Below are 22,439 nucleotides of genomic sequence, written 5' to 3' on the forward strand. Positions count from 1 at the left end.
TAAGAGCACAGCGTCTAAATACATGAAGCAAAAAAAACTGATAGAACAGAAGAGAAACAGACACATCCACAATTACAATTGGATATTGTAACACCTGGATCTCAATAATTGACATTAATAGAATGAGTAGACAGAAAATCAAGAGAATATAAAAGACAAAAGCACTATCAACTTCGTCCTAAAAGGAATTTCCAGAATACTCCCCACAAAAGATAAAAACAGCAAAGTACATATCCTTTTCAAGGATACATGAAACACTTATTAAAACCGATGATCCTCTGAGCCATGAAACAAGCACCAACAAACTTAAAAGAATTCATTTTAGATAGAATATATTCTCTGACCACAGTGAAATTAAATCAGAAAACAATTACAGACAGAATTCTAGAAAATTCTGAAATATTTGGAAACAATGTAACATAACTGTAAATAACCTGAGGGTCAAAGAAGAAAAACTAAGTATTTTGAGGTGAACAAAAATGAAAACCAAACAAATTACAATTTGTAAAATATTGATAAACAAGAACTTAGAAATTTATTTTTTATTTTATTATACTTTAAGTTCTGGGGTACATGTACAGAACGTGCAGGTTTGTTACATAGGTATACACTTGTCATGGTGGTTTGTTGCACCCATCAACCCATTATCTATATTAGGTATTTCTCCTAATGCTATCCCTCCCCGAGACCCTCACCCCCCGACAGGCCCCAGTGTGTGATGTTCCTCTCCCTGTGTCAATGTGTTCTCATTGTTCAACTCCCACTTATGAGTGAGAACATGTGGTGTCTGGTTTTCTGTTCCTGTGTTACTTTGCTGAGAATGATGGTTTCCAGCTTCATTCATTCATATCCCTGCAAATGACATGAACCCATCCGTTTTTATGGCTGGACATAGTATTCCATGGTGTATATGTGCCATATTTTCTTTATCTAGTAGTATCATTGATGGGTATTTGGGTTGGTTCCAAGTCTTTGCTATTGTGAATAGTGCTGCAATAAACATACATTTGCATGTGTCTTTATAGTAGAATGATTTATTATCCTTTGGGTATATACCAAGTAATGGGATTGCTGGGTCAAATGGTATTTCTGGTTCTAGATCCTTGAAGAATTGCCACACTGTCTTCCACAATGGTTGAACTAATTTACACTCCCACCAACAGTGTAAAAGTGTTTCTATCTCTCCACATCCTCACCAGCATCTGTTGTTTCCTGACTTTTTAATGATCACCATGTTAACTGGTGTGAGATGGTATCTCATTGTGGTTTTGATTTGCATTTCCCTAATGACCAGTGATGATGAGCTTTTTTTCATATGTTTGTTAGCTGCATAAATGTCTTCTTTTGAGAAGTGTCTGTTCATCTCCTTCACCCACTTTTTGATGGGGTTGCTTTTTTTTTCTTGTAAATTTGTTTAAGTTCTTGTAGATTCTTGATATTAGCCCTTTGTCCAATGGATAGATTGGGAAATTTTTCTCCCATTCTGTAGGTTGCCTTTTCACTCTGATAGATAGTTTCTTTTGCTGTGCAGAAGCTCTTTAGTTTAATTAGATCCCATTTGTCAATTCTGGCTTTTGTTGCCATTGCTTTAGGTGTTTTAGACATGAAGTCTTTGCCCATGCCTATGTCCTGAATGGTATTGCCTAGATTTTCTAGGATTTTAATGGTTTTAGGTCTTACGTTTACATCTTTAATCCATCTTGAGTTAATTTTTGTTTAAGGTGTAAGGAAGGGGTCCAGTTTCAGCTTTCTGCATATGGCTAGCCAGTTTTCCCAACACCATTCATTAAATAGGGAATCCTTTCCCCATTGCTTGTTTTCATTAGGTTTGTCAAAGATCAGATGGTTGTAGGTATGTGGTGTTATTTCTGAGGCCTCTGTTCTGTTCCATTCGTCTATATATCTGTTTTGGTACAAGTACCATGCTGTTTTGGTTACTGTAGCCTTTTAGTATAGTTTGAAGTCAAGTAGCATGATGCCTCCAGCTTTGTTCTTTTTGCTTAAGATTATCTTGGCTATCTAGGCTCTCTTTTGGTTCCATATGAAATTTAAAGTAGTTTTTTCTAATTCTGTGAAGAAAGTCAATGGTAGCTTGATGGGGATACTATTGAATCTATAAATTACTTTGGGAAGCATAACCATTTCACAATATTGATTATCCCTATCCATGAACATGGAATGTTTTTCCATTTATTTGTGTCCTCTCTTATTTCCTTGAGGAGTGGTTTGTAGTTCTCCTTTCCTTCATATCCCTTTTAAGTTCTATTCCTAGGTATTTTATTCTCTTTGTAGCAATTGTGAATGGGAGTTCACTCATGATTTGGCTCTGTTTGTCTGTTATTGGTGTATAGGAATGCCTGAGATTTTTGCACATTGATTTTGTATCCTGAGACTTTGCTGAAGTTGCTTATCAGCTCAAGGAGATTTTGGGCTGAGACGATGGGGGTTTCTAAATATATAATCCTGTCATCTGCAAACACAGACAATTTGACTTTCTCTCTTCCTATCTGAATACCTTTATTTCTTTCTCTTGCCTGACTGCCCTGGTCAGAACTTCCAATGCCATGTTGAATAGGAGTGGTGAGAGAGGGCATCCTTGTCTTGTGCCGGTTGTCAAAGGGAATGTTTCCAGTTTTTGCCCATTCATTATGATATTGACTGTGGGTTTGCCATAAATAGCTCTTATGTTTTGAGATACGTTGCATCAATACCTAGTTTATTAGAGTTTTTAGCATAAAGGGTGTTGAATTTTGTCGAAGGCCTTTTCTGCATCTATTAAGATAATCATGTGGTTTTTGTCATTGGTTTATGTGATGGATTATATTTATTGATTTGCGTTATGTTGAACCAGCCTTGCATCCCAGGGATGACGCCGACTTGTTTGTGGTAGATAAGCTTTTTGATGTGCTGCTGGATTCAGTTTGCCAGTATTTATTTTATTGAGGATTTTTGCATCGATGTTCATCAGGGATATTGGCCTGAAATTTTCTTTTTTTGTTGTGCTTCTGCCAGGTTTTGGTATCAGGATGATGCTGGCCTCACAAAATGAGTTGTGGAGGATTCTTTCTTTTTCTACCGTTTGTAATAGTTTCAGAAGGAATGGTACCAGCTCTTCTTTCTACCTCTGGTAGAATTCAGCTGTCAATCTGTCTGGTCTTGGACTTTTTCTGGTTGGTGGGCTATTAATTATTGCCTCAATTTCAGAACTTGTTATTGGTCCATTCAGGGATGTGACTTCTTCTTGGTTTAGACTCGGGAGGGTGTATGTGTCCAGGAATTTATCCATTTCTTCTAGATTTTCTGGTTTATTTGCATAGAGGTGTCTATAATATTCTCTGACAGTAGTTTGTATTTCTGTGGGATTGGTGGTAACATCCCCTTTATCATTTTTTATCACATCTATTTCATTTTTCTCTCTTTTCTTCTTTATTAGTCTGGATAGCAGTCTATCTATTTTGTTGATCTTTTCAAAAAACCAGTTCCTGGATTCATTAATATTTTGAAGGGTTTTTCATGTCTCGATCTCCTTCAGTTCTGCTCTGATCTTAGTTATTTCTTGTCTTCTGCTAGCTTTTTAATTTGTTTGCTCTTACTTCTCTAGTTCTTTTAGTTGTGATGTTAGGTTGTTAATTTTAGATCTTTCCTGCTCTCTTATGGGCATTTAGTGTTATAAATTTCCTCCTAAACACTGGCTTAAATGTGTCCCAGAGATTCCAGTACATTGTGTCTTTGTTCTCATTGGTTTCAAAGAACATCTTTATTTCTGCCTTAATTTCGTTATTTACCCAGCAGTCATTCAGGAGCAGGTTGTTCAGTTTCCATGTACTCCTGCAGTTTTGAATGAGTTTCTTAACCCTGAGTTCTAATTTGATTGCACTGTGGTCCGAGAGACTAAATGCCTATACCAGAAAAGAAGAAAGCTCTCAAATTATCTCAGCCTCCACTTCAAGAAGTTAGGAAAAAAAAAAAAAAAAAAAAAAGGCCAGGTATGGTGGCTCATGCCTGTAATCCCAGCACTTTGGGAGGCCAAGGCAGGCAGATCACGAGGTCAGAAGTTCGAGACCAGCCTGGCCAACATGGTGAAACCACATCTCTACTAAAAATACAGAAATCAGGAGGAGGGGGAGGCGTGAGGCACCTATAATCCCAGCTACTCAGGAAGCTGAGGCAGGAGAACTGCTTGAACCTGGGAGGCTGAGGTTGCAGTGAGCCGAGATCACGCCACTGTACACGATCTATCTGGGTGATAGAGCAAGACTGTGTCTGTGTGTGTGTGTGTGTGCGCGTGCGCGCGCACAATCTATCTGGGTGATAGAGCAAGACTCTGTGTGTGTGTGAGTGTGTGTGCGTGCGTGTGTGTGTGTGTGTGTGCTCGCGCGCGCGTGGCGGAGTGGGGGGGGTGTGGGGCAGGACTCCGTCTCAAAAAAAGAAGTTAGAAAAAGAAGAACAAATGAAACCCAAAGTAGACTTTCCAAAGTATTTAAATAGTCCTATGTATATTACGGAAATTGGGTTTTTAGTTGACCTTTCGATAAAGAAAGGTCAGGAGGGTCAAGAGTCTTCAATGAAGAATTCCGCTGAACGTTTAGGAAATAAAAAATACTAGTTGTACACAATGTATCCCAAAAAGCAGTGAATAATTCCCAACTCTATGAGGCCAGCGTGACGAAAAACTGAATCAGATAAATACATTACAAGAAAAGAAAAATACAGACCAATATATGTAAATATATATTGTAAATATAAATGTAAAAATTCTTAACACATGGGATCCAAAGATATATAAAAAGGAAAATACATCATAACCAAGGGGGTGTATCCCAGGAACACCATGGTAGGTTTTACGTCTGAAAATTCATCAACTACCTGCAATAGAAGGAATTTCCACAATCTAAAACACGCAACTACGAAACACAGCTAACATCACACTTAATGGTGAAAGGCTGAAGACTTTCGCCTAAAACAAATTAGGGACAAGACAAGGAAAAGGATGTTTACTCTCACTGCTTCTATTCATCACTGTATTGGAGGCTCTATTTACTTCAATAGAAGGCAAGAAAAAGAAAAAGACTCTATACTGAAACGGAAAAAGTAAATCCGCCTTTAATCACAGACATCATGATTGTTTATGTAGACAATCCTACCGAATCTATAAAAAAAATAACTACTTGAACTAATCAGTGAGATGAGATTGCGGGATACAAAACCAATTTTATTTCTATATATTTAAACATTTTTGAAAATATATATTCTTTAATTGGCATAACTGTCATATTTGTGGGATATAATGTGATATTTAGATACATGTATACAATGTATAGTGATCAAAGTAGGGCAATTAGCATATCCATCACCTCAAACCTTTATCATTTCTTTGTGCTGTTAACATTCAAATTACTCTCTTCTAGCTATTTGAAAAAAATATAATTATTGTTTATTATAGTTATCCTACAGTGCAACAGAACACTAGAACTTCTATCTAGCTGCAACTCTATTCATTAACCAACCTCTCTGTATTCGCTACTTCCCCCAGTCTTCCCAGCCTCCAGTAACCACTATTCCAGTCTCTACTTCTATGAGACAAACTTTCAAAAAACTTTATTTTTGTTTAAGTGGTGAAACTCCTTCACCCAGGCAGTTAAGGAGATTGAAGTGCAAAAGGTCAAACACTACTCAATCACCTAAATGGTTATAGTGGCAAATGTTTTTCTGAATTGTTCCTGAAGTTTATCCATATGCTTTTTCTCATGAGATGTGGAGCATTTAGGAATAGTTTCTATAGCAGTTATTTTTCCCACTTTCTCTGCTTTACCTTAATAATCCAGTCTTCTCCTATGACAGTTATATGCAATGTGAAAAAAACACATTTTTTTCTCATGTAATTTTGGGTAATATATTTTCAGAAGTAATATACAACATATAATTTTCAGTTAAGTGATTTGAAAGGTATCACTTTCAAATGTACAACATATAATTTTTAGTTAAGTGATTTGAAAGGTATCACCACACCATATCCCAAAGTAAAAAGTTCGGCAGGTTTACTCTCAATTCCATCCAACTGGACACCAAATCCTATGAAGTCTGTCTCTGAAACAGCCTCTACATGTGCCACCAACATTTTAAAGGCCATTATTCTAGTCTGCTTCTTCAAAAACAGAAATGTTATATATTTGATTCCAATTTAGGTACTATATATGTTATAGAAATTTGTATATACAAACATTTTTACTTTTAAATGATAGTTGTGCTGCTTTAGAAACAAAAGCTGCTTAGCTTCTCTTCTGTTTTATACAATATCAAATGCACTGATTATCAAAAACTTTATAATAAACTCATAAAGAAACCAAAGATTATTTAAGATACTGGGTAGAGTACTTACTAAAATGCCTCAATTATTACCCTCCCTAATTACTAATGCCTCCTGTCAACGTGATTTTGCTGTTTCCACTGTCCGGAAGTGAAGTCTACTACTGGCCTAGTGACTAACAGAATATAATGGACGTGATGTTGGGCCAGTTCTGAGTCTAAGCTTCAAGAGAGTTCATATGCTTCATTCTTTCTTACAATCACACCCAGCTACCACTTGAACAAACTCAGTCTAGCCTTCTGGAGGATGACAGAACACGTGGAGTAAGACAAGCCATCCTGCCATGGCCCATCCTAGGCCGCCCAGCCCCCACCTGTTACCATAGATGCATAAATAAGCTGAGCTGAAGAATTAGCCAAATGAGCAACTTGAGTTATTTTGAATTATTCCTTAGTCTGCTTCTACAATATATGCAATTGAGAAATATATATTTTATTAGATTGTCAATAATTTTCTGCATTTTCTATTAACTTATATCCAATGGAATGGTATTCAAAAAAATAATAATGCCAACTGATTTCCATTGTTTGAGGGAGGGCAAATCCATGTAAGTAAATGAATTTTAGTCTATTTTTTAAAAGTATGAATTTCAGGTCGGGCATGGTGGCTCATGCCTGTAATCCCAGTACTTGGGGAGGCCGAGGCGGGTGGATCACCTGAGGTCGTGAGTTCAAGACCAGCCTGACCAACATAGAGAAACCCCATCTCTACTAAAAATACAAAATTAGCTGGGTGTGATGGCACATGGCTGCAATCCCAGCTGCTTGGGAGGCTGAGGCAGGAGAATCGCTTGAACCCAGAAGGTGGAGGTTGCGGTGAGCCAAAATTGTGCCGCTGCACTCCAGCCTGAGCAACAACAGCGAATATTAATTTCAAGTATGTGAAACTGTAACTATATTAAATTATAGGTATTAAAAATACATATCCACTGGGCCTGTACTTATTCGTATATAACATTCACTTGTACTAGAAACAACTAATACTTTTAAGTAGCTTTTTCCTAAAATCAATTAAAACTATCTTCCACAATCCTTCATTTATCAGGTATGAAAGTATCAAGTTTTAAGGCATATACTACGCCAGGCTCTCTTCAAAATGTTGGGAATAGACTGGGCATGGTGACTCATGTTTGTAATCCTAGCACTTTGAGAGACCGAGGTAGGTGGATCAATTTAGGCCAGGAGTTCAAGACAAGCCTGGCCAACATGGCAAATCCCTGTCCCTACTAAAAAATAGAAAAATTAGCCAGGTATGGTGGTGCACAGCTGTAATCCCAGCTACTCAGGAGGCTGAGGCACAAGAATCACTTGAGCCTGGGAGGTGAAGGTTACAGTGAGCTGAGATGACACCACTGAACTCCAGCATGGGTGACAGACTGAGACTCTTAAAAAAAAAAAAAAAAAAGGGGGGGGAATATAGTGGAGAACAAGTGCAGATGTCTGTGGTCTACTTTATATTTCACTAGATCTTCGTTAACACTGCTAAATTTCTAAGTAAAATCTTATGAAATTTCAACCATTAAATGCATTTAAAGGTTGAATTACAATTTTAAGGCTAAAACACCTACTGCATTATCCTATGCAAGCACATGAAAACAAGTAATTATGAGCACTGATTAAGAAAAAAAGCCGCCTGGAATTACTTCTCAATTATCATGATATACAACACATTTAATTATCCCAAAAGCATACATAAATGATGTAGGATATATGTTAAAGAAAATATAATGATGTGACATGAGGGTTTACTACTCACAATACTCAGGAGACTGTCCATAAATAATTTTTTTTCAGAGCTTAGGTGCTCAAACCCTTAACCATTTTAGAACGTCCCCCAAAACTGCCATAATTCTTAACTGTAAGTCATTTCATTTTAAACATTCATCATTTTTGCAGTTTCTGTGGCTTCAGACCTAGCACACATTAAAGGAAATGACTGCTTTAAACTAGCTTTCTAAGTGGATAGTTCTCAAGGGTAAAACATGAAGACTTGATCTTGTAGCTCTAATAGCTCATTAGCATTGCAGCTAACCTGCTACGCGTACAGAAAAGACAGAAAGGAGACTCCAAATAATGAAATAATTCACTAAAGTGAATGGGAGGGATGACAGAAATCAGACAGATAAACAAACCATCAGTTCTGATAGCAGTTCTTTAAAGGATTGGGACTGAGGAGGGGCAGAAATGTGGCATCAATGAATCTGTAAGGTTCTAGATCTTAAATTCTATGTAGTGGACACAAAGCTAATTGTTTCATTAATCTAAATTTCTGTAGGCCTAAATTTAATAATTTAAAATAGACTCACCGATCGATTACAATTTCTTTCTGCCTTAGAAGTCCTTCTTTTATTTTCAACATTGATTCCCACTTACTGAAATCCTGATAGCCAGAAGGTGAATAACTTTGACGAGATGATCCAGCCAAAACCTGCACAAACATGTTTACACAATTAGTATATACTAAAAGTATTTAAAGAAAATATTTATATACCATCTAATATGTTCCCAAAGATTTACATTAAAAAAGAGAATTTCCTCTTTGATTTTTTAATACTCTCAGATATCACACTATGAACACAACATAACTTGGACAATTTCAAGGAAGTTCTAAAGGAAATGTACAAGTCTAATGAAGAATTAATGACAACAAAACGTTTATCCTGGTCAATTATAAAACCATGTAAGATCTTGGCCAGGCGCCGGGGCTCACGTCTGTAATCCCAACACTTTGGGAGGCCGAGGCAGGTAGATCATGAGGTCAGGAGATGGAGACCATCCTGGCTAACACAATGAAACCCCATCTCTACTAAAAACACAAAAAGCCAGGCGTGGTGGCGGGTGCCTGTAGTCCCAGCTACTCCGGAGGCCGAGGCAGGAGAATGGCGTGAACCCGGGAGACAAACCTTGCAATGAGCCGAGATTGTGCCACTGCACTCCAGCCTGGGCTACAGAGCAAGACTCTGTCTAAACAAACAAACAAAACAAAACCATATGAGATCTTATTCCCATTACCTTGTGGAAGCAGAAGTGGAAGTTTTCTGGAAATGAGATTAATCATTAAGGGAGTAATACAATGAAGGAATGTGCCATGGCTTAACTAGACAAACATTAGCAAGAGACTTTCCACAAGAAAATAAAAGCAGTATCTGTAGTATTCAGACTTCACACTGACATGCATCACATCATCATTTACTTATATTAAAATTTCAAAATCACAAGTATTTTCACAAAGTAGTGAGACAACCAAATGCCTAGGTAGATAAAAACGGGTCCTTGGAGAATCTCTGACCCATCCAACAGGTGTCCACATCAGATGCTTCTGTGCAGATGAGGAAACCTGCCCAGGGCTTGTGTGGGCATGCCCATAGCGGACTGGAGCCCAACATGCGCACTGGGGGAAATGGGTGGAGCCACGGGGAATTCCTGCGTTATGCAGGGGAGGAGCCTGCTCTCTTCAGCTCACCTAGTGACCTGGAAATCAATCTGTGAGGTGGAGGGCCTGTCAGCAGGACTTTGCTTGTTTGTTTTTTCCTTTTCATCAATAAATTCCTCCCCAATCACCCTTCAAGGTGTCTGCATGCCTAATCCTCCCTGGTCGTGTGACAAGAACCTATTTTTTTTCTACAACAGTAGTAAGTATATCCATATAAAATGGAAAATATAGAAAATGTAACCATCTATTAAGTAGATAATTTGGATGAAATATATCACTTAGAAAAAATTGCTTAGAATGTAAGAAAGATTTTAGATATTTAAATAAATCAATGGTAAAAACTAACATGGCAGATATCCTTATATTTCTTCCGTTGAAAAAGCAGCATTTAAAAAATATTGGTGTTATAAGTTTGACTGTATTCCTTAAAAAGATAAGTTCAAGTCCTAACCCCTTGTAACTTCAGAAAGTGATCTTATTTGGAAATACGGTCTTTGCAGATGAGTCAAGCTAAGACGAGCTCCTTAAGATGAGGCCTAATTCAATGTTTGGTGTCCCTAAAGAAAGGGGAAATTTTGGACCTATGTACACAAGGAAGACTATGTGAAGAGACACAGAGACAACGCCATGTGAATATGAAAGTAGAGATTGGAATGACACATCTACAAGACAAGGAAAGCCAAAGACCAAAAACTAGGAGAGAGGCATGGGACAGATTCTGCTTCATAGTCATCCAAAGGAACCAACTGCCAACACCTTAATTTCTAACTTCCAACTTAGAGAACTATGAGACAATTTCTTGTGTTTAAGCTAGCTCATTTGTAATACTTTGTTATGTCATCTCTAGGAATCTAGTATAACTGGTAAATCATATAGGAACACAAGTTCTTTGGCAAGCCAAAAGATGTTGTATAAACACCACAAAGCAACTTCAAGAGAATTCAAAAGCGTGGTGATATTTTTATCCTTTACTTTCCAAACATGCTATTAATAAGATCTTCAAAATAAACCACTAATTGCATGACATCAATCAGTCACAGATTAACTCTTTGAGATGACTGTCAAGTAATATTGGGATGGGATGTTTCATGTAGGAGACAGAATAGGATGAACAGACCAAGCATAGAGATTAGTTGATAAGAAGGTACATACTTTGTCAGATGGGAAGATATTTCTAATGTGACACACAGTGTTATAGCGCAGGTTAGACATCTGCCTCTGAATTTCATTCTTTCCCTTGCCTAATATACAATAAGGGCTGATATTCAGCCAGTATGCGTCAGTACAGATAATGTTAGTTGTCAGAATACTGAAGTAGTTTCACTGTGGTTGGTAATTAACTGCTGTTTACACCACTGTGCCGACTGTCTCTTTCACTGCCCAGGCCACTCTCCAGAACGCCCCATGATCCAACAAATAAAATAGTTGCTCCCCAGCACAACAAGGGACCTTCAGGACCCCGCTCCATTCATAAACAGGCATCCTTTCTGATTAGCTAGTTCTTGTACAAGTCAGTCCCCCCAAATCTTTCCAATTAAATAAACACTACCTACAACCTTATTTACAGTTAGTTGCCAGAGCTAAGATTCAAACCCAGGCAGCCCAACAAAGGAGCACCTGATCTTAAGCACCACATTGTTCCACTGCTTCTACTACTGAGATAGGTTTGCAGCAGAACAGGCTTCACAAGATACAGGTCACAAAGACCCGGCTTATAAAATAGGAAGGGGTAAAAAAGCTGGCCGAAACCTGCCAAAACCAAGATGGCCATCAAAGCGACCTCTGGTCATCTTTACTTCTCATTATATGCTAATCATAATATATTAGAATACTAAAGTAAACTCCCACCAATACCATAACATAGTTTACAAAGGCCATGGCAAAATCCTTAAGTCACCCTATATGGTCTGAAAGGTGAAGGAGAATGCTGGGAATTCCTTGCCACTTTCCTGGAAAATTCATGAATAATTCACCTCTTGTTTAGCATATGATCAAGAAACAGTCATAAAAATAGCCAACCAGCAACCCGTGGGGCTGCTCTGCCTATGGCACAGCCACTTTCTCATTTCTTTTTTTTTTTTTTTTTTTTTGAGACGGAGTCTCACTCTTGTTGCCCAGGCTGGAGTGCAATGGCGCGATCTCCCCTCACCGCAACCTCTGCCTCCCGGGTTCAAGCAATTCTCCTGCCTCAGCCTCCTGAGTAACTGGGATTACAGGCACGCAGCACCAAGCCCAGCTAATTTTGTATTTTTAGTAGAGATAGGGGTTTCTCCACGTTGGTCAAGCTGGTCTTAAACTCCCAACCTCGGGTGATCTGCCGACTCGGCCTCCAAAGTGCTGGGATTACAGGCATGAGCCATCGTGCCCGGGTCTACTTTCTTAATAAACTTGCCTTCCCTGTACTGTCCGCTCGCTGTTGAATTCCTTCTTGCACAAAGCCAAGAACCCATGTGGCCTCCCAGGCTGAACCCGTTTTGGGGTTTTCCCTGTGGCACTATGGCCTAATTAGGTATTCCAAATTTCATCAGAAGGACTAGAAAACTGCTTTGAAAGTAATTGTTCTTAGACTGTGAGAAAAAATTTAACACTATAAACAATATTATTAACAGAAACTCTCTACTTAATGAAACTCCGATTACCTACTGATTATCAATTTAATGGGTAAGTCATTTGATAAAATCTCTTTTGTCAAACTGTAGCTCAAACAGGAAATTTATTAAAGCTAGTAAAAGCTAAACAAAAGAGCATTATCACTAATTCCAAAACTCAAAGTAGGATTTGGAAATGCTTAAAATGATGTGAATTATTAAATGTGCTATAATTTATAATACTAATATTTCATTTACTTGGAGATTAAAAATAAATATATTTTTTAATTTACCTACTGGGTTATACATTATTTAAATCCTAGTAACAGTTGGCATGTACTTTAGGTATTGGTTTATGTATATTATATTATTTTGTATATTATTAACATGCCTAACAAAAATCTTCTAAGCTAGATTAAGGACTTCCGGTCTCCTCTTTCAAAGATCTAAAATAGGTAGATTCTCTATTTCCAATGATCTATACCATATTATGTGAAGCTATGTTTCACCTTATACATCTTCTGTCTATTTCAGTAAGACAAGTACTTAGGCAACAGATGAAGATCTTCTCAAGAAGACATTAAAACTACTTTACTCTTCACAAGTCATCTGCTAAAAAATTTTTCCCGTGGCTGACAATTACCTTAAGAAGGTGGCTTTTCTTTCTTTTCTTTTCTTTTTTTTTTTTTTTTTTTTAACATTTCTTGGCATCAAGAAAAAAGATTAAACAGAAGAAACAACTATGCATAAAGAGAAAGGGCAACTGACAACACTATTTGCTTTTATAGCACTTTGAACCATTGGCAGGATGGACTGCTAAAGTACTTGCCAAATACTTCCACAAATATACACAAAACAAAATGAGAATGTATTATTCTGTGTTGTAACTCACTTGATCTAAACCCTTTAGAAATAAACAAAAATTGAGCTCTGAAACTGGGAAAACAGGAATAAAGAAAAAGGATTCCTTTCCCTGTAATTAAGAAGATGCACTATATTTAAAAATTACCAAACCAGCAGCAGTCTAGCTTATGATAGTCTTCCTTACTAAACTTACACCCTGATTCATAAAATAGTTAAAAGAGAGAACAAAACCTGACATCCTACCAAATGCTGTAGGTTGACTTAAAAGTAATTTTTTAAACCCATGTGTATCTACCTGCCTCTAAACACGACAGTTACAGACACATTTTACCTTCTAAGGAGAATGGCTTTTATAATGAAGCCAGCATCTATACTATATTAAATGAAATTACAGAATGGAATTTGAAGTACCTAGTAAAATTCAAGAATAAAAAAATCATATTGTGAAGTCTTAAACAGCAAGGAAACTATACCTTTATAATTCTGCATTCTCTATAAACAACTGATACACTACTAAAGGCATACAGAAAAGGAACAATTAATGAAAATGTATTTTCATTATAATTGACAGTTTTTAGGTAACAGTCTTGAGAGAGCTAAAAGGAAATCTGATAGAAATAACACAGAATCATTTTGCACTAAATGTGGAAATGAATCAAGTATCTACCCTGGAACCATTTATCTTTTGAAAGACCTAAATAAAGGTGGAATAGTGATAAGAGAATTAGACGTGTTCAAATTGGTTCTTCCTCACATTTCCACATTACAATCTTACAGAGAAGTTATTCAAAAACTGTCAATTTAATGTGCCTGCAAATGTTAAAGGTTTTCTGCCTTTATAAGACAAATTATCTTCTCTTAATTACACATTTGATGGGTGTTTTTATATGTATCACGTAGGCTAACAACTTATAAAATCCAGGCGCGGTGGCTCATGCCTGTAACCCCAGCACTTTGGGAGGCTGAGGTGGGTGGATCAGAAGGTCAGGAGATCGAAACCATCCTGGCTAACACTGTGAAACCGCATATGTACTAAAAATACAAAAAAATTAGCTGGACATTGTGGCAGGCATCTGTAGTCCCAGCTACTCAGGAGGCTGAGGCAGGAGAATGGCGTGAACCCGGGAGGCGGAGCTTGCAGTGAGCCGAGATGGCACCACTGCACTCCAGCCTGGGTGACAGAGCAAGACTCTGTCTCAAAAAAAAAAAAAAAAAAAAAAATTCTTACTAATATCAATCATCTATTAAGTTTCAAGTATTATGCCCAAAAGCAGTGAGGGGAAAAAGCCCTTTCCCTCTGACTGTGATGCCATAGCAACTTTGAGTATACATAAATATCTACTTTTAAAGTTCTAGATAGCACTGTCTTAGCTTTGGCACATTAATATATGATTGTGGAAAAGGAGGAAAGCCAAATGCAATTGCCTTAAAACCTTCACACTAAAAGCTACTGAAAATGAAGCCCAATATAAATGTTAATGTTTTCTTTTTTTTTTTTTTTATTATAGATCAGGAGCTACTGTGGCTTGCAAACCATGTTCTTGCACAATACTGGCTGACATGAAAAAATAGATGCAGAGTGACAATATCACTCTTGGATATATAAAATCCACGCCAAAAACATCCTTAAATAAAAATAAAGTTCTATAAAACTTTATAAGGTAAGAGATAAAATTTACCACAAAGATAAAATAATCACAAATGTTTACACATTTAATAGTATATCTCATATGAGAAAAAAACTATTAAGAATAAATGGAGACATAAACAAACCCACAGTCATATTGCCAACTTTAGTACACCTCTAAGAGACCATGTAGAGCGGGCATCCAGTTCACTGTCTGTTTTTTCACAGCCTGCAAACTTAAGCCTAAATTAATATTTTCAAATGGTTGAAAAAAATCAAAAGAAAAATATTTTGTGATACATATAAAAACCCTTAACAAACTAGGCATTGAAGGAACATACTTAAAAATAATAAGAGCCATCTATGAAAAAAAAAAATACAGTCAAGATCATACTGAATGGGCAAAAGTTGGAAGCATTCCCCTTGAAATCCAGAGCAAGACAAGGATGCTCTCTTATACCACTTCTATTCAACATATTACTGGAAGTCCTAGCCAAAGCAATCAGGCAAGAGAAAGAAATATAAGGCATACAAATAGGAAGAGAGAAGTCAGACTATTTCTATTTGCAGACTATATGATTCTATACCTAAAGAACTCCATAGTTTCTCTCCAAAAGTTCTTTGATCTGATAAACTTCAGCAAACTCTCAGGATACAAAATCAGTGAACAAAAATCAGTAGTATTTGTATATGCCAACAACATCCAATTCAAGAACACAATACCATTGACAATAGCCACAAAAAAGAATAAAATACCTAAGAATACAACTAACTAGGGAAGTGAAAGATCTCTACAACAAGAATTACAAAACACTGCTGAAAGAAATGAGATGATTCCAAAAAAAAAACATGGATAACCACTCCATGCTCATGGATAAGAAAAATCAATATTGTTAAAGTGTCCATACTGCCAAAAGCAATTTACAGTTTCAATGTTATTCCTACCAAACTACCAATGATATTCCTTGCAGAATTAGAAAAAACTTTTAAAATTCATATGGATCCAGAAAACAGCCTGAATAGCCTAGGCAATTCTAAGCAAAAAGAACAAAGTTGGAGGTATCGCGTTACCCAACTTCAGACTATGCAACAAAGCTATAGTAACCAAAGCAGCATGGTACTGGTACAGAAACACATAGACCAATGAAACAAAATAGCACAGAAATAATACAATTCACCTACAACCATCTGATTTTCATCAAGGTCAACAAAAACAAGTAAAAGAGAAAGGAAAGAACTCCCTGTTCAATAAACAATGCTGGAATAACTGGCTAGCCATACACAGAAGGCTGAAATTGTACCCCTTCCTTATACCATACACAAAAAATCAACTCAAGATGAATTAAAGACTTAAATATGAAGCCTAAAACTATAAAAACCCTGGAGAATAACCTAGGAAATATCATTGTGGACATAGGCCTTGGCAAAGATTTCATGATGAAGACCCCAAAAGCAATTGCAACAAAACCAAGTTGACAAATGGGACCTAATTAAACAAAAGAGCTTCTGCACAGCAAAAGAAACTATCAACAGAATAAACAAATACCCTACAGAACGGGAGAAGATATTTGCAAACTATACATCCAGTAAAGGTCTAATATCCACGATCTATAAGGAACTTAAAACAAATTCACAAGCAAAAAACAACTCCATTAAAAAGAAGAAAAAAGACATGAACAGACACATCTCAAAAGACGACATACATGCGGCCGACAAGCATATGAAAAAAAACACAACATCACTAATGGAAATGCAAATCAAAACCATGAGATATGATCTCACACCAGTCAGAATGGTTATTACTAAAAAGAAAAAAATATCAGATGTTGGCAAGGTTGCAGAGAAAAAGGAACACTTAAACAGTGTTGGCAGGATAAATTAGTTCAGCTACTGTGAAAAGCAGTTTGATTATTTCCCAAAAACTCAAAGCAGAATTACCATTTGACCTGGCAATCCCATTACTGGGTAAATACCCAAAAGAATATAAATCATTCTACCAGAGACACATGCACACACATGTTCATCGCAGCACTATTCACAATAGCAAAGACATGGAATCAACCTAAATGCCCATCAACAGCAGACTGGATAAAGAAAATGTGGTACATACATACTATGGAATACTACACAGCCATAAAAGAATAATATCATGTCCTTCGAAGCAACATGGATGGAGTTGGAGGCCATTATCCTAAGAGAACTAACATAGGAACAGAAAACAAAATACCATGTTTTCACTTGTAAGTGGGAGCTAAACACTGAATACAAAGAAAGGAACAACAGATACCAGGGCCTACTTGAGCGGGGCAGGTGGAAGGATGGTGAGGGTCAAAAAAAACTACCTATTAGGTGCTATGTTTGCTACCTGGATGACAAATCATTTGTACACTAAACCCCAGTGACATGCAATTTAACCATGTAACAAACCTGGATATGTACTCCTGAAACCCAAAATAAACGTTGGAATAAAAAAGTTTGAGGGCAAAAAGCAAATAAAACTGTAATGTGTTTTATACCATAACAATAAATCTAAAGATTTAGATGAAATGGATCACTTTCTAAGAAAATATCAATCACCAAAATTAACTCTTGAGATACAGTATCTGAATCATCATAGGAAGGACTGGGGAAAAAAATAAGTCTACTCCTAAAATGAAGAACTGATTTTTTGGGTAGTTTCTACCTAAATCTAAAGAAAATATAAAACAGTAGAAGATGAAAAATTTTGAGAAAGATAATAAGCCTGGGCTTGAAAAATAATGAAGCATGTTATAAATTGACAGTATTTAAAACAATAATAAATTTTAAAACAAATACAGAATTCAAATTAATACAATACTATCATTTTGGGAGATCACTGAGATTAAACAACACACTTCTAACTAATACACAGGTTTAACTGACTGAAAACGAAAATATCAAAATCTGTAGGAAGCAGATAAAGCAGTACTGAGAGGGAAATTTACAGCACTAAGTAGTTATATTAAAAAAGGGAAAAAGCTCTCAATCTAAGTTTCCATCTTTGGAAACTAGAAAATAAGCCCAAAACAAGCAGATGGAAGATAAGAAGGCTGAGAACAGAAATCCATAGAGTTTAAAACAGAAAAATCTATGTGGAAAGATAAGCTAGTTCATTGAGACAATTAATAAAATTTATAAACTACTACCTAGACTGAGAGAGAAAAAAAGAAGAGGCAAGTTATTAGGGAGTGAAATAGAGATCACTACAGACCATGAGACATTAAAAAGATAAGGTAGTTACTAGGAACAACTGTTACACACACAAATTCAATAACTTGAATTAGACCAACTTCTTAAAAAACACAAACTTACCTAAACTCATCCAATATGAAATAATTTGAATGTCCTATAAACTATTAGAGTAACTGAATTCATAATTAAAAAAAAAAAAAAAAACTCCCAAAAAAGAAATCTCTAGGTCCAAGTTGTTACACTGTAGGATTCTACCAAATGTTTAAAGAATTAACACTAATCTTCTGCAAGCTCAGGAGGGGAGAAAAATGAATTATTTCCCAACTTATTTTATGAGGTCAACACTGCTCTGATCACAAAACCAGACAAGACAGTAGGAAAAAAGAACAGGACAAACCAACATCCATCATGAACACAGATACAAAAAACTTTAACAAAATCAAACCAAATCCAATCCAGACACAGAGATATAGATAAATATTACGTTTGGCATAAGGTTTTCCCAGGAATGCAAGTTCAATTTAGCATTTAAAAATCAATGCAAGCTGGGCACAGTGGTTCACTCACACCTGTAATCCCACCACTTTGGGAGGCCGAGGCAGGCGGATCTCTTGAGACCAGGAGCTCAAGACCAACCTGGCCAACATGGTGAAACCCTGTCTCTACTAAAAATTCAAAAATTAGCCAGGCGTGGTGGCTCATGCCTGTAATCTCAGCTACTTGGGAGGCTGAGGCAGGAGAATTGCTTGAACCCAGGAGGTGGAGGTTACAGTGAGCTGAGATCTGAGATCGTGCCATTGCACTCCAGCCTGGACAACAGAGTGAGACTCCATCTCAAAAAAAAAAAGAAAAAAAAAAATCAATGCAATATACCACATTAATAGACCAATTAAAAACCTACTAGAACCAATAAGTGACTTTAACAAGATTATACAATTCAGGGTCAATTTTTTTAAAAAACCCATTGTATTTCTGTATATTAACAACACAAGGGCAATTCAAAATATAATATCATTTACATCAAAAACATTAAAAGCTTAGAAATAAAAACGTAATAAATTATGTGTAAGATCTGTACACTGAAAACTATAAAATATCACTAAAAAATTGGCCAGGCACGGTGGCTCACACCTGTAATCCCAGCACTTTGGGAGGCCGAGGTGGGCGGATCACCTGAGGTCTGGAGTTCGAGACCAACCTGGCAAACACGGCAAAACCCTGTCTCTACTAAAAATGCAGAAATTAGCTGGGCGTGGTGGCACATGCCTGTAATCCCAGCTACTCAGGAGGCTGAGGCAGGAGAATCACTTGAACCCAGGTGGCAGAGGTTGTATTATTGACATAAAGATAGACAGACCAATGAAACAGAATAAAGATTCACAAATCTACTGATGCATATAGTAAACTGATTTTCAACAAAGAGGAAAGGTAATTAAATGGGAAATTGAATTCAGTATTTATAAATGCCAAATAAAGGCCGGGTACAGTAAGTCACGCCTGTAATCTCAGCATTGTGAGAGGCCTAGGCAAGTGGATCACTTGAGGTCAGGAGTTTGAAACCAGCCTGGTCAATATGGTGAAACCACACCTCTACTAAAAGTATAAAAATTAGCCAGGTGTGGTGGTACGCACCTGTAATCCCAGCTACTTGGGAGGCTCAGGCACAAAAATGGCTTGAACCTGGGAGGCAGGAAGTTGCAGTGAGCAACTGCAGTTACAGTTGAGCCACTGCATTCCAGCCTGGGCGACAGTGAACTCTTTTCTCTAAATACATAAATAAGTAAGTATAAATAAATACTCAAATAAAAATAAAAACATGTCCACATAGAACCATAGGCAAATGTTTACTCATAATCATCCAAAACAAAAAACAACCCATGTGCCCATATGATAGATAAAAACTGTGCTACATCCATACAACGCAATGCTATTCAGCACACACACAAATTTATAACATGCAACAACATGGATGAACCTCAACAGCAGCATGAAAAGTGAAAGAAGCCACACTCAAAGGCTATAAACTATCTGATTCTACAAACAGGACTTATGCAAAAGGCAAAACAATTGGAATCAGATCAGTGGTTGCCAAGTGGGGTGAGGACTAACTACAAAGGGGCAAAAAGGAGCTTTCTGGAGTGATGGAAATGTCATACACTTCTCTTGTAGTAAAATTATCCCCATATAATTGCAGTTTCGCTTTCTCTGGTTTCAGTTACCCACAGTCAACTGTTGTCTGAAAATATTAATAATGGAAAATTCTAGAAATAAAGAATTCACAAATTATAAATTGTACTCCATTCTAAGTAGTGTGATTAAATCCCACACCATCTCACCCAGGAGGTGAATCATCCATTTCTCCAGCTCATCCACACTGTATATGCTATCCACCCACTGGCATGTAGTGCCATCTTGGTTATCAGACCAACTCTCAATATTGCAGTATTTGTGTTCCAGTAAACCTTATTTTACTTAATAATGGCCCCAAAGTGCAAGAGTAGTGATGCTCTCATATTGTTATAATTATTCTACTTTATTATTAGCTATTGTTAATTTCTTACTATGCCTAAATTAAATCTTATAGGTATAAGAAAGGACTACTGTATACATTCTTCAAAACTCAAATTATAGCATTTTATGTAAATGTAATCTTTAAAAATCTTAAAAGCTGCATGTAAATTATACTTCAATTATCATATTAAAATTTGATTTTTCTAAAATTGCAGGTAAATGTTTACATATATCTCAATCAACAACACTAGAAGCAAAAAGAACTTGTCATAATAAAATTGAAACAACCCAAATGTCTGTTAACAAAGGAATAGATCATTAATGGTGGTAGAAGTATACACTAAAATACTACACAGCAATATAACATAACTACTATCATACTAAACAACATAGATAAAATTCAGAGACATTATGCTAAACAAAAGAATGCTAGTGCAGGCCATACATAATCAATGATGGTAAGTCAGAACACTAGAAATGGGTAGGATATAAGGTGTCACCATATAGACTCTGAAGAGTCACAAGCTAAACCTACTGCGCATTAGAAATTTTGTATCTTGACCTGAGCAGTGGTTATAAGGAGGGATGTATGTGGGTGTGTATTGGAATGGAGCTATTATTAAAGATTAATATTCCTATGTACTTCACTGTATGTTAGACATCAACAAAAAAAAATAATCACAGGAAATACTTATACTTTATTTCACTCTCTACCTTAGAAGAAGTACTGAATGGAAATAAAGGCCTCTCTGCGAGAAAAGAATCCTTAAGTCCCCAAGATGTACTATAGATGACAGAATGCACTGTCGTGGCTGTAAGTTCCTATCTCGTCATCACTTTGGTGCAATTCCACATCTGCAACTAGCCATGAGATAAGAGAAAAGGCCAGATGACGTATATACCCTACACCAAGAATGCAAGAATGAAGAATGAAGTTGATAACAACCTACGAGCTGGCTTTTAGGAGCTGTCAGAACTCTAGGAGAACAAAGAAGCCTTCTATTAAGGCAGAAGATAATCCTGCTTCCTAATATAGAAAAGAGGAAAGGATTTTATATTCAAACAACTTCTCCCCTATATCCCATGAGTAACACATTTTTTCTCAGGTAGTTAGAAAACTAGAATTTTTATTCAATAAAGTTATAACTGGCTTTGAGAAGCATACCACTGCATGGCAGTTATATATTACTAGTAAAATACACATCTTGACCGTATCCCAGAAAAGCGAGGTACTTGTTTTGATAGAAAAACATGTATCAAAATTCACCTATTGATATATCAGAAAATTACTGTTGCTATGCTGTTGTACTTAGAATTTCAAAGTAATCTATCATGTTTCTACATCACTGTAGCCAATATAAGTAATCAAGAACATGTTAATCTCAACATAATTTATAACTTAATATTAATAATAAAACTTTGACATGAACAAGCAATGTAAAAGGTAGTTATAAAACTTATAGCTATGTGAGTTAATTTGAAGAAACAGAAAGTATGCCATCAAAGTAACATTTCAAAATGTGTACAGGTGAAACAGAGACACTTTTACAAGGAAACACTTTTTATGTATCTTTAGTAGCCGCCAAACTCAGGGAGCAATGGGAAGGCCTCATTTAGATGTTTTACTTAAAAATGCATATGACACACTGTTCTTTGGGGTTTAGAGAATAAAACAATAGTTTACCAGCCAAAGAAGAACTATAACCCTAATGTAGGCATGTAGACCCTAACCATATAGATTTATAGACCCAGAAAACATACCATAGGTACCTCTTATTGGAAATGGCAAGTTCCACTCTCAAAATTGAGTGTGGATAGCAGGCATCTATGACAATCC

General features: G+C 36.5%; 1 protein-coding gene across 2 annotated transcripts in view; it reads right to left on the minus strand.

Moving 5' to 3' along the window:
* CEP85L (centrosomal protein 85 like) overlaps positions 1–22,439 on the minus strand; it is a 179,471-nt gene that overhangs the window by 45,882 nt on the left and 111,150 nt on the right. For both annotated transcript variants that reach the window (XM_025382846.1, XM_025382847.1), the window contains exon 4: positions 8,673–8,794. In XM_025382846.1, the coding sequence (XP_025238631.1) occupies positions 8,673–8,794 (122 nt within the window). The remainder of the gene's footprint in view (positions 1–8,672; positions 8,795–22,439) is intronic.

This window comes from Theropithecus gelada, chromosome 4, assembly GCF_003255815.1.
Source record: "Theropithecus gelada isolate Dixy chromosome 4, Tgel_1.0, whole genome shotgun sequence".
Classification (NCBI taxonomy): domain Eukaryota; kingdom Metazoa; phylum Chordata; class Mammalia; order Primates; family Cercopithecidae; genus Theropithecus; species Theropithecus gelada.